The 16,992-nt window shown below is 49.3% G+C and overlaps 1 protein-coding gene across 3 annotated transcripts in view; it reads left to right on the top strand.

The window, feature by feature from the left end:
- PIP5K1C (phosphatidylinositol-4-phosphate 5-kinase type 1 gamma) overlaps positions 1 to 16,992 on the top strand; it is a 148,542-nt gene that overhangs the window by 119,341 nt on the left and 12,209 nt on the right. For 2 of the 3 annotated variants that reach the window (XM_078668618.1, XM_078668620.1), the window contains one exon: positions 1,975 to 2,058. The exons of the other annotated variant lie outside the window; for it this stretch is intronic. In XM_078668618.1, the coding sequence (XP_078524744.1) occupies positions 1,975 to 2,058 (84 nt within the window). The remainder of the gene's footprint in view (positions 1 to 1,974; positions 2,059 to 16,992) is intronic. 3 annotated transcript variants of the gene reach the window in all.

The raw sequence follows: 16,992 nt of genomic DNA, 5'->3' as shown, positions 1-16,992 counted from the left end.
GGACACTAGTCTCTGGAGTCTAAGGGAGTAGCAAGAGGGAGGTGTTTGTATGTGTGTTTGTATGTTGCATATGAGGAGCGCAAACAGTGCATGGTTAGCGTCTTTTGTCTTGTTATCCTTTTCATTCCATTCTTTTACCTGTGTTTCCTTTCTTTTCACACGTGCTCTGGTGTGGTTTAGTTCACTGATGGGAGGTACTGGATTTACTCCCCTCGTCTGCGCAGAATCCGAGCCTCCTCATTTTCCACTGCCTCTGTAAGTGAACTTCCATCCTCCTGAGAGAGACAGGGTGGGGCCAATCCTGAGTCAGCATTCAAGATGCAAGGTTATATATTCTTGCAGGCCCCTCTCAGGCTCTCGCTGTATGATCTAATTACCAGTAGATCCACTAGTTTCCCTTCCTTGGCTTTGTAAAAGTAGATTTCCCTAGACGAGGCGAATTTCAATGGCATTGAGTATGACTTAATTTGTGCCCACCGCCTAGCAAAAATGTCTTGAACACACACAGCATTCTGGTTTTAACAGCTCAACGATAGTCTGAGAATGGAGAGCTTCCAGAAATATTGTTCTCTTTATGCCCCAAGGACAACCCATATTTTTTATATCTTTCATTGAGAAACTGCACTTTCTCATTGTGTGACAGGCTGTCATGGATTGTGGATTCATTCCATCATTAAAGATATAGGCGTCCACAAATGGTCACCAATGCGAATTCTGCATTTTCTGGCCTGTCTGAGATGCACTAAGTATCATCTAGAGTGATTCTTCAAGAGAAAAGCAAGGATTCACTTTTCTCCACGTTTGCTCTATACTTGTAATATCAAATAATAACCATGTTTACAGGGTTCTTGCTACCAATGATTGTGCTGTTTCATGGCAGTGTAAACAAAAAGTTTTTAACTATTACAGTCCTCTGGCACTTCCATAGTAGTCCCAATTGGTGTATTTTGTATTACTTTTGGAGTCGTCGTTATGCTCCAGCGCCTTAATGCCGTTCATACTGCCATTACACCTGAAAAATATTTGTGGATGCTATATAAATTGTCCTGTAGTCAGCCTGAAGTCTGTCTTATAGTTATGTTAGTGGAGCTCATCATGGGCATTGAGGTCCTGATGCTATTTGTTACTCTGGTGTGACATATTGCAGCATTTTTCTTTTTTTATCTTTCATTTTAGTTCATAGGTGATAACCACCATTTGTGGTTTTCCAAGTCGGTTGCGTTAGAACACTAACTGCTTGAGGTGCGATTTAGTTATAGATCACTAGAGTCCAATCAGCATTTTCCTCTGTTTCCTTACATATACATTTTAAAAAACTGATCGTTTACAGTTTCCCCTCATCCTTTACAGATGGGGTTTTTGTAAGTCACAATCTGTTGACTGTCTTTCGGAATTTCTATGAGGATACCTTTAAAAGCTTTAACTATCTATTACCAGTCTCATTTTTTTTATCCCTATGGTATCATTTAGATCATATGTGGGTGTTGCTACAAGTGGTGTGGGTCAGCTCATTTCATTGTCTTTCCATTGTCTCCTTGAATCTGTTATCCATTCCGTGTTCTCCCCATATACTTTAATCCCGGCAATAGTGAGTAATCTCCATTTCCCCTAAATCAAGTGTGTAAAGAACTAGAATGAGTAAATAGTGCATAGATTTTGTCTCACATAACAGAAATCTGTTCAGAGCATGCTTGCTTGTGCACTTCCCTTTAGCAAGCCACAGATATTTGTGTCTCTCTCCAGATCCACTCTGGTTCTATTTAGTTTAATTTCTCTGCAATCTTCCTAAACAGTACAGCACCAATCCTTTTCTTTAGGTGTTCTATTGTTTCCTCTGCTTGAAGTTTCCTACTCCTTTTTTCTTTCCCTTTTCTTTTTCTTCTGTTTTTTTTCTTCTCTGCCTCGCTTACTGCTGTGCTGCCACCGCTACTGCCACTCTTCCTGAACTGCGTGCGGCCCTTACATCTTGAACAGCCCCCCGATGACCGGAGCTGGGTGTACTCTCCCCTTCACTATACTGCTCCGGTTCCCTCTGCCTCGGATGAGGAAAGCGACACAGTAAGTGGATCATAACATTTTAATCTCCCCCACTCCCTTCTGACAGCCCGGGCCACAATGCATGAGTTGTAATTGCAGTGTTATCCTTTAGCTTGCAGACCACTAAATATTTCCTTGTCCAGCATTAATCCTTTCTTTGTTTCCTACTCCTTATAATCCAGTGATTATTATTTGTTGAGTACCTGGATACTATAAACCCCTGTACATTGCTAGGAGAACCAAAAGCTACGGACAAAGTTTGCCACTTTTTTTTTACGAGAGGGTCATTAAACTGGCAGTTGTTTACCCCATGTTCTGATAATGTGCACAGTTCAAACTTGTTTTTTTTGTGGCGGTACAGAGTTAATAACAGGATGCTGTTAGAGTTGGATCTCCGCAATCCAAGTCTCTGTATGATGTTCTCGTGAGAGACATACACACCCCCATGCCCACTTCCTTTTTCCCTCAGGAGCCATAATGGGCAGAATTAAGTGGAAAAACTTGGGAACCTGTGCCCACTCTCTTCCACCAAAACACTTGTAAGGCAGTCAGTTTTAAAACACTACTATTGCGACAAACACACCATCTGAATGATTAAATTCAAAGACGCTGACAAATACAATATCACTAGTTCCGCTCAGCTAGAAGTAAAGTCACTGACAATAACCTCACTGTTTTTTATACCCAGTGGAAAGCAGTACATAGTTTTAAAAAGTAGAACCTTGTTTGCCAGCCCTGTTGCAAATGAATGGAAGACAGGAGATTCCCTGTTGGTTGCCTAGTACATAAACTTGCTTTTGGGTTTCTTAAAGGCAACAAGTGGGGTATAGTTCTTTTAAAAATGGAGATTGAGGAACATGGAACTGAATAGCAGAACCGCATGATTATGACAGATGCCTTTGGGTACTGTGATCCAAATCCAGGTAATTTTAGTTCTTCCCTCCAGAATGGACAGTGAAACAAACTTGAGGTCTTTCAGTATAGGAGTCGAATAAGACTTCAGCTCAGGCTTTGAAATACATAACTAGTCTCCCAGTGCTCTGATATGAATATTATTAAAAAACAAACGGCAGACACATTTCTGGACAGGGAAGATCCCACATTAGTAACTGCATCTAGCTGTCAATATCTTAAAGGGTAATGCTGCACTACTGCTGTTAATGACTGTAAGCATCGACACAGGGTGATGGTAGCTGTAAAGAACCCTAGGGTAAACGTTTAATTCTCCAAAACACATGCCTGGCAGTGACAATGTGGAACCATATATAGGTATCACCCCTACTGGCTGATGTTAATTCTTTTTTCCCCCATGCCTTTTGATGTGAATCCTTAGCTTCACCCTCAAACTTTGTCTGGAGTTTGAAAAATCGTCGATCAACTGTGCATAGGGAAAATGTCACCTTTGAAGATTGTACTTTGCCGCACCTGCAGAAATGGATGTTGTCACGAGTATGCACAACATGCTTTTCGATTCAATGCAATACAATGCAATGCAATGCTATGTGTCTGTGAATCAAAGGTGTACCTCACCTTATACAAGAAGTGAGGTTGTTGACTTTTGAAGTCCTGATTCGGTTCTGGCTCAGGTCGCTATCCTTTGGTAGGTCCAAGACAAAGTCAAAAGATCAGTCTCTGTGAAGTGGCCAAAAGTTTGGTGAGACTCCACTCTTTCCTGCCGCTCCTGGGAAGACTCGGCGTCCTAAAGATACGACTCCACCATCACCATCGGATTCCAATTCCATTACACAGTGGAGGCCAATGCGCTCTGAATTTTGCAGGGCATTATCGACTCTTAAGCAGGTTGAGATCTGCAAGGAGATGATGATGCGCCTTTTGTGGATGATTGAGTCCCCCGGTTAGAAGGGGACCCAACCGGACTTACCCTGGCAAGTGCCGCCCTGGTGCCAACTTTCATTACACCCTTGTCTTATCCCATACTGGCGCCCAATCTCGCCTCATCCCATATTGATGCCTAACCTTGCCTCCACGTCTTTGCCAGAGGCCAGACTAGTTTGAGCCAGTTTGGCACCAGGCTCCACTCCAGAAGTTCTGGTTCTGACTCTGATGCCGGTATCTGAAAGAAACTATTAGTTGTAGATTCCTTACCTTAGAATTTCACCCAGGCGCCAGTCTGGATCCAGAGATTTTTCAACAGTAGTACCCTTGCATCGGTAGGTGGCGTTGGTCCCCTCTGCATCAGTTGTTTGCGTCGTGGGCGCCGGGATGACTTTGCAGGACCTCTATAAACGCTGCCCTTGTACAAGGATGTCAGTTATTTCTTTTTCCGCGCCAGCCTAAGCACAGATCTGCAGAGAGCTACCCCTTGGTTATTTTTGGGATAGCCCTTTTTAACTTTTGTCTACTTCTTCCTTTTTGAGTCTTGGTCTCCTGGTGCGTTGAGGATGTCCCATCGTAGGACTGGCTTCAAGCCCTGCAGCTCCTGTCATCAGACAATATGCATAACGGATCCGCACCTCATGTGCCTCTGATGCCTGGAGCGTGACCACAAGCCAAAGTCATGCTCCCAGTGGCTGGTTTCGGGGTTTCACCCCTTATCAGCCAGGATAGCTTGACTCCAGTGGCTTGGAAAGCACGGGACCCATGTCTGGGCATACCCGTCCCACTTGGGGTGACAAATGCAAAAAGAACAATTGATGGACAGAATGCAGAACAATGTTATACATTCACCCCAGTACAGAGATCTGGGCCTAAATTTATCGTTTTTTTGCTTCCCATGCCATTACAGTTTGAACCCAGCCATATGCAAATCAGTCTCGACCCTGTACTGAATGGGAACAGTCCGCCCGAAATGCCAGGCCCTCCCTGGACTGGAAACCAGCATCCTAGGACCGTTTTCGGGGTTTCACCCCTCATCAGCCAGGATAGGTTGACTGCAGTGGCATGGAGAGCACACGACCCATGTCTGGGCATACCCGTCCCACTCTGGGTGATAAATGCAATAAAAATGTAAAGTTCTAGTGGGCACATAATCAGGGGAATCTTTCTGACTGCGTCAAGATTTCGAAGGGAACTGCACAACAACTGCAGTGGTGGCTAACTAACCAAGATTGGGTCAGAGGCAGATCCCTCACTCTTTTCCAACCAGATCTAACAGTGGTGACAGATGTCTCGCACCTGGGATGGGGCGGCCACCTCGGAGAGGCAGGGATCAGAGGCGTCTGGTCTTTGGTGGAGTCCGGTCTCCATACCAACCTTCTGCCGCTCCAGTCCCATCCTCCTTGTGTGGAGTTCGAGCTTCGGGGTCGCGTCCACATCCTGTGATTCTGGGCAAATCACTTAAACTCCCCGTGCCTGAATGTGTAATGTAAATATGGTGTTCATGTAAAGCGCTCCAATACCTTCCGGTCGAGTTCGCGCTATATAAAATATGCACAAAAACGTCATCTTGGCAGCCAGGCGTTCCTCCACTAAATTGGTATACGCCTGTAGAGGAAACAAATTTGTGGACCGCAAAGGCTGTTAATCCCCTTTCTTCCCCTCTTTACGAGGTTCTCTTGTACATACTTTCTTTGGCCCAACCGGGCTCTGCTTTGGGCTCCCTTCAGGGTTATCTTGCAGCTAGCTCTGCCTTTCTGAACTTCCAAATCAGCCTCTCTTGTTCAAGTCTCCCATTGTGAATTGGTTCCTTAGGCCTTACTCACTTGTTTCCTCCGTCCCCTTTCATAATGCCCCAGTGAGATTTGAATTTAGTGTTGACTTTTTTTTATGTGCCCTCCCTAAAGTGGCCACACCCTTTCATGCAGGACAATCCATTACTCTGCTCACATTTTACCGTCTCCGTATCCCTCCAAAGAGGATAAGAGACTCACCGCCTGGTTCTAAACAGTGCGTTGTCTTTCTATCTTGACCATACCAAAGACTTCCGGGTGGATAATCAATTCTTCGTTGGTTATAGTGGGTGTCAAAAAAGGTCAGGTTGTATGAAAACGGACTATCGATGGGTTGTCCTCTGCATTAAAATATGCTATGCATTGGCGAAGAAGGAACCTCCTGTGGGGTTGTGTGCTCACTCCACTAGAGCAACTGCTGCAACCACTGACAGAGTCCCAGTCATTAATATCTGTCTGGCAGCGACGGGGGTGTCCCTGCACATGTTTACTGGACACTACTGCCTGAATAACTAAGTCCAGTGGGGAAGGGTACTTTGCTCCTTTGGTCCTCCAGGGCTGCCTAGTGTGAACTTGATTCTCAGACCCTCCTCTGGGGTTGATATTGCTGGGGTATTTATTCTAAGGTAAACAACTAATAGTCTCTATGTGATGAACAAGTTACTTACTTTCAGTAACGATGTATCTGGTAGAGACATGTATTAGCTGTAGCTTCCTTATCAACACACCCAACCTCCCTGCTCTGCAAACTGATTTCTAGGAATAGGGACTCCCCTAAAGGGTCATAGTTTTGATGCACTAGTGGTCTGTGTCTTTCATATCTGAAAGAAACAGGTTAGTATTAGATTCCTTACCTTAGAATATCCCCAGGCGTCAGTCTGGATCCGGAAACTTTTGCGTAGCAGTACCCCTGCGCGTCGGTAGGCGTCGTCTGCAGGCGTCCCCTGCGGCTCCGCGTCGTCGGCGTCGTGCGCCGTGATGACGTCGCTGGAGTATATAGACGCCGCCTCCGCGCGCTGACGTCAGTTCTTCTTTTTTCCGCGCCAGTTAGCGCAGATCCGAAGAGCAGTACTCCGGTCTTTTGACCAAGTTTTTTGTTAACTTCTTTACGGTGCCGGTAGGATGCCCGGTTTCAAGAGTTGTGACGAGTGCGACCGCATGATGTCGGTCACCGACCACCATCGACTCTGCCTCCGGTGTCTGGGCGCGGACCACGACGTGGAGTCCTGCGTCGACTGTCGGGCCTTGACTGGAAAAGCTAGGCGGGAGCGGTCCCGCAAGCTTCTCGAACTCCGGTTGTCGGCCCCGCGTCGAGAGCGGTCCCGGTCCGGTCGGAGGTCGAGGGAGCGGTCGAGGGAGCGGTCGCGGAGCCGCCATGGGCGCTCCGGGAGTCGCCACCATTCCTCCGGCTCGTCAGGTAAGCACAAGAAGTCGGGGCGTCGCCATCGCACCCCCGACTCCCCCCGACGCCCGCGTGCTGCGGCCGGGGGCTCGGGTGACCCCACCCCCGCGGTCCCGCATGGGTCGCCGACGCCGTCTGCCCCACACCTGTCGGTCCCTGGGGCAGGCGCGTCGCGTGAGGAGATCGAGGCCTTCCTCATTGCTATGAGGGCGAGGTCTTCTCCGGCGGGGCCTTCGGCGCCTGCGGGCCCGTCGGTCCCGTCTGGGGGCCCGAGCGGTTCGGGTGCTCCTGCCCCGGCGCCGCCGGTGGCTCCGGCCCCGGCGCCGCTGGTTCCCTCTGGTTCGTCGCCGGCTGGTCTCCCGGCCTCTCCGGCGTCGGTTCCTGTGGGCCAGCCCATGGTACCGCCCCCGCGTGGTGCAGCGACTCCGCCGTCGGCTCCGGCCGGCGTCGGGTCCCCGGCACCGACGCCGCGCGGCGCCACCCCCCTTTCCTCCCCGACTCCGGACTCGGAGCCGGACCGGCGTCGGCCGACGCCGGACCCGACGCCGATGGGGCCTGTTGACCCCGATGTCTATATCGTCGACCCAGAATATGGGTATGACGAGGAGGAGTATGGAGAGGGTTGGGAGGGGTCTGAGGACCCTCTATCCCGTGCCTGCCAGTACGATGTGGACTGGGTAGGTGATCTGGGTGATGCCAGTGGCCTGGACGAGTCGCCCAACCCTGGGTTTGTCTCTCCGTCCCCGGTGGCGTCCGAGGCGGGTGCTGCCTATTCGGTGGTCCTGATGAGGGCTGCCAAGGCCTTACACCTTGAGCTCCCCGTCGCGAAGGTCAAACCGAATATCCTGACGGAAGTTTTTAAACCGCAGTCATGCCCCCAGGAGCCTCTGCTGCCGTTTAATGAGGCCCTGACGGATGTCCTTCTGGGCACCTGGTCCAGGCCCGCCTCTGGTGCGCCGGTTGACCGGAACGTTGCCAGGCGTCACCGTCCCTGCGCGGACGACCCTGCCTTCCTGTCCACCCATCCCTCCCCGGAGAGTCTGGTGATCCAGGCCTCCACTTCGCAGTCCGCATTTCCGTCGGCTCCGCCCGACCGGGAATCAAAGAGGTACGACCAATTCGGAAAGAAAGTGTTTTCCTCTTTGAGTGCTGGGCTGCGGTCTTGTAACACCGCGTGCCTCTTGGGCCGCTACACCCACTCCCTGTGGGATACGGTCGAGGAGTGTTTGCCGCAATGCCCCCAGGAAGTGCGGGACAAGCTCACCCGGGCCTTTGTTGAAGGCCGGGATGCGGCGCGGTACTCGATCCGTTGTGGTCTGGACACCACGGACTCACTGGGACGGGCCATGTCCACTACGGTGGCGATTCGTCGCCATGCCTGGCTGAGATCTGCCAACTTCTCACCAGACGTCCAAAATACGCTTATGGACATGCCATTTGATGGCAGTCGCCTATTTGGTGACAAAGCGGACCACGCGCTGGAGCGCTTCAAGGACTCCAGGGTCACGGCCAAGTCCTTGGGTCTCTCGACCCAGACCCAGCGCCAGCAGACGGGTTCGTTTCGGCCCTTTCGTGGCCAAGGGAGAGGAGGTCCCACACGTGCTGCCAGCCACGCGGCGCAGAGCGCTCCCCAGCGCGGTGGCGCCCGTGGTTTCCGCCGTGGTGGCGGTAGAGGCCAGCGTCGTGGTCAGTCCACGCCTCCCTCCGCTGCGGCATCCAAGCCTTCCTAGTCCGAGCTTTCGGGCTCACGTGACGCCAGTGGGTGGCAGGGTTCGCCATCACCACTCCCGCTGGCGCGCGATAACATCGGACAGGTGGGTGCTGCAGCTTGTCCGAAGGGGCTATGCCCTCCCCTTCGAGTCCACTCCTCCAGCCATGCCACCGCAGAACCACCGTGTGTCGGGGGACCACTTGACACTTCTGCAGGAGGAAGTTACGGCCCTCTTGGCCAAGGGGGCCATCGAGCGCGTTCCTGGGCCAGAAGTAGGGTGTGGTTGCTACTCCCACTACTTTCTGGTACCCAAGAAGGACAAGGGAGGCCTGCGTCCTATCTTGGATCTACGGAACGTCAACGGCTTCCTCCGGAAGGAGAAGTTCAAGATGTTGACTTTGGCTCAGGTCTTGGCTGCTCTAGACCCACACGACTGGATGGTAGCGTTGGACTTGCAGGATGCGTACTTTCACATCCCCGTCCTGCCGGCCCACCGGCGTTACCTGCGGTTCACGGTAGGCCACGAGCATTTTCAGTTTATCGTGCTCCCATTCGGCCTTACCAGCGCCCCACGGGTGTTCACGAAAGTGATGGCGGTGGTCGCAGCTCATCTGCGCCGGTTAGGGGTTTCAGTCTTCCCCTACCTCGACGACTGGCTGTTGAAGGCGGGCTCGCCCCAGACAGTCGTCCACCACCTTCAGATGACGGCAGACCTCCTGCACGAGTTGGGGTTTTCCATCAATGTGCCGAAATCACACCTGTGTCCCTCTCAAAAGCTCCCTTTCATCGGAGCGGTTCTCGACTCGGCGCAGTTTCGGGTTTATCCCCCGGAACGGCGGGTCCGGGATATTCAGGCTCTGATTCCCATCTTTCAGCCGTTATCCCGGGTTTCGGTCAGGTTGACGCTGCGGCTTCTGGGGCTGATGGCCTCCTGCATCCTTCTGGTGCATCACGCCAGATGGCGGATGCGGGCTCTGCAGTGGGACCTGAAGTTTCAGTGGGCCCAGCATCAGGGCAACCTATCCGACCATGTCCTGATCTCGGAGGGCACTGCGAGACAGTTGCAGTGGTGGCTTACAGACCGCGATTGGGTCAGGGGCAGATCCCTCTCCCTTCCCCAGCCGGAGCACGTGGTTGTGACGGACGCGTCCCTCCAAGGCTGGGGTGGCCACTTGGGAGAGGCGGAGATCAGAGGCCTCTGGTCTCCGGCGGAGTCCCGGCTCCATATCAACATGTTGGAGCTGCGGGCGATTCGCCTGGCACTGAAGGCGTTCCTCCCCTTTGTCAACGGGAGTGTAGTGCAGGTGTTCACGGACAACACCACCGCCATGTGGTACTGCAACAAACAGGGCGGTGTGGGGTCGTGGACCCTTTGCCAAGAGGCTCTGCGCCTCTGGCAATGGCTGGAACGTCAGGGCGTGACTCTGACGGTTCAACACCTGGCAGGTTCTCTGAACGCCAGGGCGGACGAACTCAGCCGTCGGTGCTCGGTGGATCACGAATGGCGTCTGAACTCGGATGTGGCGAGAGGCCTCTTTCAGCAATGGGGAGAGCCTTGGTTAGATCTATTCGCCACAGAAGGGAACGCGCAATGTCATCAGTTCTGCGCGTTGGAGTTTCCAAGACGGCACTCGCTCGGCGACGCCTTTCGGCGCGAGTGGAGTTGCGGTCTGTTGTACGCCTTTCCGCCTATACCACTTCTGCCCAGAGTGCTGAAGAAGATCAGGCGCGACCGGGCCCAAGTTATCCTTGTGGCTCCGGACTGGGCTCGAAGGTACTGGTATCCCGAGCTACTCAGCATGACAGTCGGTCCCTCGATCCGCCTGCCCCTTCTGGAGGACCTTCTGTCGCAGCAGCAGGGGACGGTCCTCCACCCGAACCTGTCCAGTCTCCACCTCCATGCGTGGAGATTGAGCGGCGACAGTTGAGGCCATTTGACTTGCCTCCTGAAGTCTGTGATGTCATTCTGGCAGCCAGGCGTCCCTCCACAAAGTCGGTATACGCCTGCCGGTGGAACAGATTTGTGGCATGGTGCACAGCAAAGGCTGTGGATCCCCTTTCTGCCCCTCTATCTGAGGTTCTCCTCTTCCTCCTTTCCCTTGCCCAGCAGGGCTCTGCTCTGGGCACTATCAAGGGCTATCTTTCTGCCCTTTCCGCCTTCTTGAGGCTACCTGATCAGCCATCTTTGTTCAAGTCCCCTATTGTGTTAAGATTCTTAAAGGGCATCACGCACATGTATCCTCCAGCTCCGTTCGTGATGCCTCAGTGGGACTTGAACCTGGTTTTGACTTTCCTGATGTGCGCTCCCTTTGAGCCCCTTCATTCCTGTCCTCTCCGTCTTCTCACCTTAAAGACGGCCTTCCTGGTAGCCATCACCTCTGCCAGGAGAGTGAGTGAGCTCCAGGCTCTTTCTGTTCAACCTCCTTTCTTGTCTGTTCATCCTGATAAGGTGGTTCTTCGGACCAGACCTTCTTTCCTGCCCAAGGTAGTCTCTGCTTTTCACATTGGGCAGTCCATCACCTTGCCCTCCTTCTTCCCGCCTCCGCATCCTTCAAAGGATGAAGAGCGGCTCCATCGTCTGGACCCAAAACGTGCGCTTTCATTCTATATGGATCGCACACGCCAGTTCCGGGTGGATGACCAACTGTTTGTTGGCTACGTGGGTGAGAAGAAGGGAAGGGCGGTACAGAAACGGACCATCTCTCGGTGGGTCGTCCTGTGCATCAAAGCATGCTACTCTTTGGCTCGGAAGGAGCCTCCTGTTGGGCTGAGGGCCCATTCCACTCGGGCCACGGCGGCTACTACTGCCCTGGGCCGGGGAGTCCCTTTGCAGGACATTTGCCAGGCGGCCACGTGGGCCTCGCTGCACACCTTTGCGAGGCACTACTGCCTGGACAGTCAAGTCCGGAGGGATGGCTTCTTTGGCCGTTCGGTCCTCCAGGACTTTCTGGTGTAGGTTGTATTGGTTCGCAGACCCACCACCGGGGTTGGTATTGCTGGGGTATCTATTCTAAGGTAAGGAATCTAATACTAACCTGTTTCTTTCAGATGAACAAGTTACTTACCTTCGGTAACGATATATCTGTAAGAAACAGTAGTTAGTATTAGATTCCTTACCGCCCCGCCCATCCTCCCCGTTCTGCGAACTGATACCTAGGGTTAGGGACATCCCTTTCAGGGCCCTAGTTTCAAATGGCACCAGTGTTGGTTCTCACATGGCTCTGCGTGTTCTGGCGCGGAAAAGCTGTGTGCAAAGAACTGACGTCAGCGCGCGGAGGCGGCGTCTATATACTCCAGCGACGTCATCACGGCGCACGACGCCGACGACGCGGAGCCGCAGGGGACGCCTGCAGACGACGCCTACCGACGCGCAGGGGTACTGCTACGCAAAAGTTTCCGGATCCAGACTGACGCCTGGGGATATTCTAAGGTAAGGAATCTAATACTAACTACTGTTTCTTACAGATATATCGTTACCGAAGGTAAGTAACTTGTTCGACTGCGCTTCTGGTGTTAAGAACTGACGTCAGCGCGCATGGGCGACACCTATATAGTTCATGCGACGTCATCCCAGCACCCACGACGGACGCAGAGCCTGCTGACGCCACCTACCGATGTGCAGGGGTACTGCTGTTGAAAAATCTCCAGGTCCAGACTGACACCTGGGGGATATTCTAAGTTAAGGAATCTACAACATAAATATGTCTCTACCAGATACATCGTTACCAAAGGTAAGTAACTTGTTGTTCAGGTCCAGAGCCAAGATCGACTACATCTGGGCTGATGTCTCTGTACAGAACTACTGAGGACATGCTCCTAGTCCTAGAAGAGTTCCCAATGGTGTTGTTGCCTCAACAAACTGGAACTGGGGCATCATTACACCCCAACCAATTGCACAGCTGAATTGCGCCACTTTGGCGATAATATTCCTTCATGATAATCCTAGTATTCCATGTTTTTCATCCTGTTCATCATACATTTTATAAACTTTCCTTCTAACACTTTCTGGGTCCACACACGGAGTGTAAAATGCCATTTTCGTATTTTCTAATGTTCCCACTGTGTCCATCCGGACCTCTTGAAAGAACACGGCTGAAGCAAGGATTCATCTCAGACAGCATTTTATTCAATAAAAACCCAATGCATTTCGGGCCAAACGCCCTTCATCTGGGGTCACTATAAACAATGAAAACAATAACTGATTAATATATTAGCTATGGTTTGACTACAGAAGTTCATATTAAATTCATAAACAAGTTATCATATTGCATTATTTATATCAAGCAATTTATATGTAAACAATTCCTCTTTTTTGCAGAGCCTCTATTACCACACTGTACGCATAACGTTCCAATACCACAATAACACCATTCTCCTCATTGTTTTCTACCATTCAGATGTTTATACGAATCCTATCCATCCCTGTTCACTACCGGTATACGTGTGAAACATTATGGTGCCCTCCGTTTCACCTCCCTTAACAAGCATTGATCAGCTTACTATCATAATTCTACATGTTCTTAAACCATCGTTTGTTACCCCTGGCGTTACGCTTTCTGTTTTTCCTTAATGTGCGCACGTTTATTCCTACCGCTTTTAAAATGCTCTTAAACCCTTTGGAGTAGATCTGCATGTTATTTGATCTTCAATAGTTATCTATAATACGTCTCATTGCTCTACCCTGCATTTCTCATTTAATTACGCGCGTTCGTTTCTGCAAGTCCTTAAGTATATTTTTACATTAACCTTCGTGGCTAATCCTAAATCTCATGCACTTTACTTTCCCCAATCATAATCTGGCATTTTACACTCCGTGTGTGGACCCAGAAAGTGTTAGAAGGAAAGTTTATAAAATGTATGATGAACAGGATGAAAAACATGGAATACTAGGATTATCATGAAGGAATATTATCGCCAAAGTGGCGCAATTCAGCTGTGCAATTGGTTGGGGTGTAATGACGCCCCAGTTCCAGTTTGTTGTCAATTATAGTGCCTAATGGGCATGGCACTACACCAGTTTGCACGCACTCAATGAGCAATAGTGATTAAATTCAATTATGAATTTTGGTGTGCACCCCACTCCCTTATCTGTTGTTGCCTCAACACCACATTACAAATGACTGAACAGGTTATTCAATTTGTTCCCCATAATAAAGATGACAAAGACGTGGACAATTTACTCTATCTTTACTACACTGATGCTGCTTTGTATTTACACCTACGAAGTGCTAGTGGCCTTGATACCGCTGGTGTGACTGACAGACTCTCCATTGGGCACCCCACACACCAAATAAAGCTCTTTCTATAGAGTGATTGTTCGCAGAGGCTCTAGGATTTCAATTGCCCACTGTGGATACTAAGGTGAATTTAATCAGAAACTTTGCAGCGAGGTCCTACAACTTTTGTCCCTTTGCTGTTTGTCAAAGAGGCTCTGCTGGAGGCTTTGTTGGAGGCATGGTTCAAGCCTCCCACAGAGCTTGTCTGTAAACAAACTTACTGATAATTGCTGTAGACCTGCCCCGGTGGAACCAGCCTTCTTGACTCTGCATCCGACATTGTAAAGCCTAGTCCTACAGGTTAGCAAGTAAGCAGTAAGATACTAGCTGTGCCACTGGTCTGCCGGCAGGGAGTCAGAGCACTTTGATACATTGGGAAAGAGTCGTCTTCTCCTCCATCAGGTTGGTTTTCAGGTTTAATGCACTTTACCTTTTAGAATGGTATACGTGCCCTCTAGTACGTAACAACAGAGATCTTCACCAATCTATCTGAGGATTTTTGCAACTTGTTTGCTCAGATGGTTCATCATGGACAGGATGGAGAAAACAAAAGTTTATTGGCTGTTTTAAATAACATTGACTGGTTTGACTGTGCTATAGTCGCCAGGAGATGTGCAGATGTCCCTGATGGATATTTCATTTAATGGCTCTAGGCTCTGGCTCTTTGGAGAAAAAACAGAGTTACCTTGGAGCTTTTCAAAGAAAGCTGGTTTGCATTTTAGGCTTATGTCTCCGGCCTGCCAGTTTCACCAGCTGTACTTGGAATTTTATGGATACTCTTTAGGCCTTGTCTATTGCCAGAGACAATCTTCTCAACCTGTACTTCTGGCCATGCTGCCCTTTCCCAGCTTCAGGAGATGAGGTGGTGGCAGCGGCTAGGTCATTGGGAAGAGCAGCAGTCCTTCTTCTCCTCATCTGCCCAGCTGGAATGCAGTTATCTCAAGCCCATGGGTCTTGGATGCTTTTCAAAATGGGTATGCCGTCCCTTTTCATGTTCCTGTGGTTTTTGCCCGGGCTTCAGCTGAAATATGCTTCCATGCTGTCCAAGAAAGTGACCAAAGGGCAATAGAGAGGCTGACTGAGCAGTACTTTATTGGTACTCCTGGTACTTTATTGGTGCCCAAAGAAAGGTGATGACTGAGACCGATCCTAGATCTTGGGTTCCTGAGCACCTTTCCTCAGAAGGGAAATTCAATATACTGGCCAGATTCTTTCTGCTCTAGACTTGAATTTGCAGGATGTGTATTTTATCTTGCAGTTCCAGAAGCGGTTCCTGCATTTTGCAGTTCATCATATAATCCACGTGTGGCACTCTGATGTATACTTTAATTTAAAATGTAAATTTTTTTAATGATCTCCTAAAGACAACATGCTCATAGAAGATGTAATATTTGTCTCTTTTTTTTTTTTTTTTTAAAGAAAACTATGGTTAAACAGTTACACCACGAAATGCATTTGGTTAAAATGCCCTCTTTATTTCTCCCTTATAAGGAGGAAAATGAAGCAGTATATTAATACTTACATTGTAGGACTGACTCTACTCATTTCAGGATTCAAATAACTCCACTGTGCCAGGATGGCATACATCTGTGTCAGGCATTTCATTTTTCTTCCCTTGAAGCCTTGTTCACTATTAAAAGCATTTTGAGGCAAAGATCTGACTTCACTTGTCAACTTAACATTTCCAAATTCCATTTTTTTTGCCTGAGATTAGAAAGTTTGTGTTTCTCGCATTTACCAAGAAGAATCTATCCACAGCTGTCCTCTTCAACCTTCATACCTGCTCTTTTTTCCATTGTCCCTGCTGAAGTCTCAGAAGGGCAAACACAATCTATGCGTTTACCTTCCAGATTCTCCTTCATTATAGAGTATGATATATGTCAAGAGATGCCATTGAAGAGCTGGAGGGAACAGAGAAACAGCTTACCCGAATACCAGGCTGAGCCTTTTGTGTAATAAAAAGGAACCTTCTATCACAAGTTCCTACAAGAGCAAACAGGGGTGTAGTTCCTGCACCTCATAACTTAGCAGAAATCACTAGGACCCCAGGGCATCCCACACAGAAACTATGTGTTTGATGTCCAGTGTTCACTAGGAATGAAAGAAAATGGAAGAGGAGAAAAGTCACCACATAATCTGGGCTTATAGAACTCGTAGAGGCAAAACTCTAGAACCATTGCCCCTTGTCGAAGCAAGCTTTGTCCTAAAAGGAGTAGCCTTAACCAACATGATACTCTGGATAAAACTAGTAGTCTCAAAATCGATGGCATACTCTCCTCGCTGTTCAGAATTCATCCTGTCAAATTTCTCAGTTTGACAATGTGGTGATCTTCCACAAAAGAGCATCAAAAACTGATAAAAGTGGAAGCTTAAGATCAGTTTAAGACTTTCTAGAATATACCTCACTTAAGATTGGCGAAGCCTGTATTATCAGAAATTCTGGAATCCACCATGGAAGTGTAGTGCCATCTCAGAGGGAGTGTAGGACATTCGAGTCCTCAGACCAAAATGCCATATTTTTGAGAGAGGAGCCCTCTGTGGAATCCCTATTCGTTTAGGCCATTACAAGAGGTAAATCCACTCTTCTGACAGACAACAGATGAATTAGCGCAAACAGTAGCGATGTCACTCTAAGCAGCGTTTTCCACATCCCTCCCTAGCATAACGACTGCTGTTCATTTTGGTATTTCCCTTGAGCTCCTTACCCTGATTCATAGTAAACATAACTACCGTGGCCTCTACAGGGCTGATGATTGATACTTCCCTAATGGATACATATTTATTGCATTGTTGAACTGCGACGGACTAAAGGAGTATAAACCTTGATTATCCTGCTCAGTGGTTTGTAGCCTTCAGTGTGTCTGTGATGGCACTCCAACACAATAAAGGTTTTCATCCTATAAACGAAAGTTGTCATTCTCAAAGTAAGAAAGTATG

The sequence above is a fragment of the Lissotriton helveticus genome, chromosome 12 (genome assembly GCF_964261635.1).
Source record: "Lissotriton helveticus chromosome 12, aLisHel1.1, whole genome shotgun sequence".
Taxonomy (NCBI): domain Eukaryota; kingdom Metazoa; phylum Chordata; class Amphibia; order Caudata; family Salamandridae; genus Lissotriton; species Lissotriton helveticus.
This window is presented reverse-complemented; position numbering and strand designations above follow the sequence as displayed.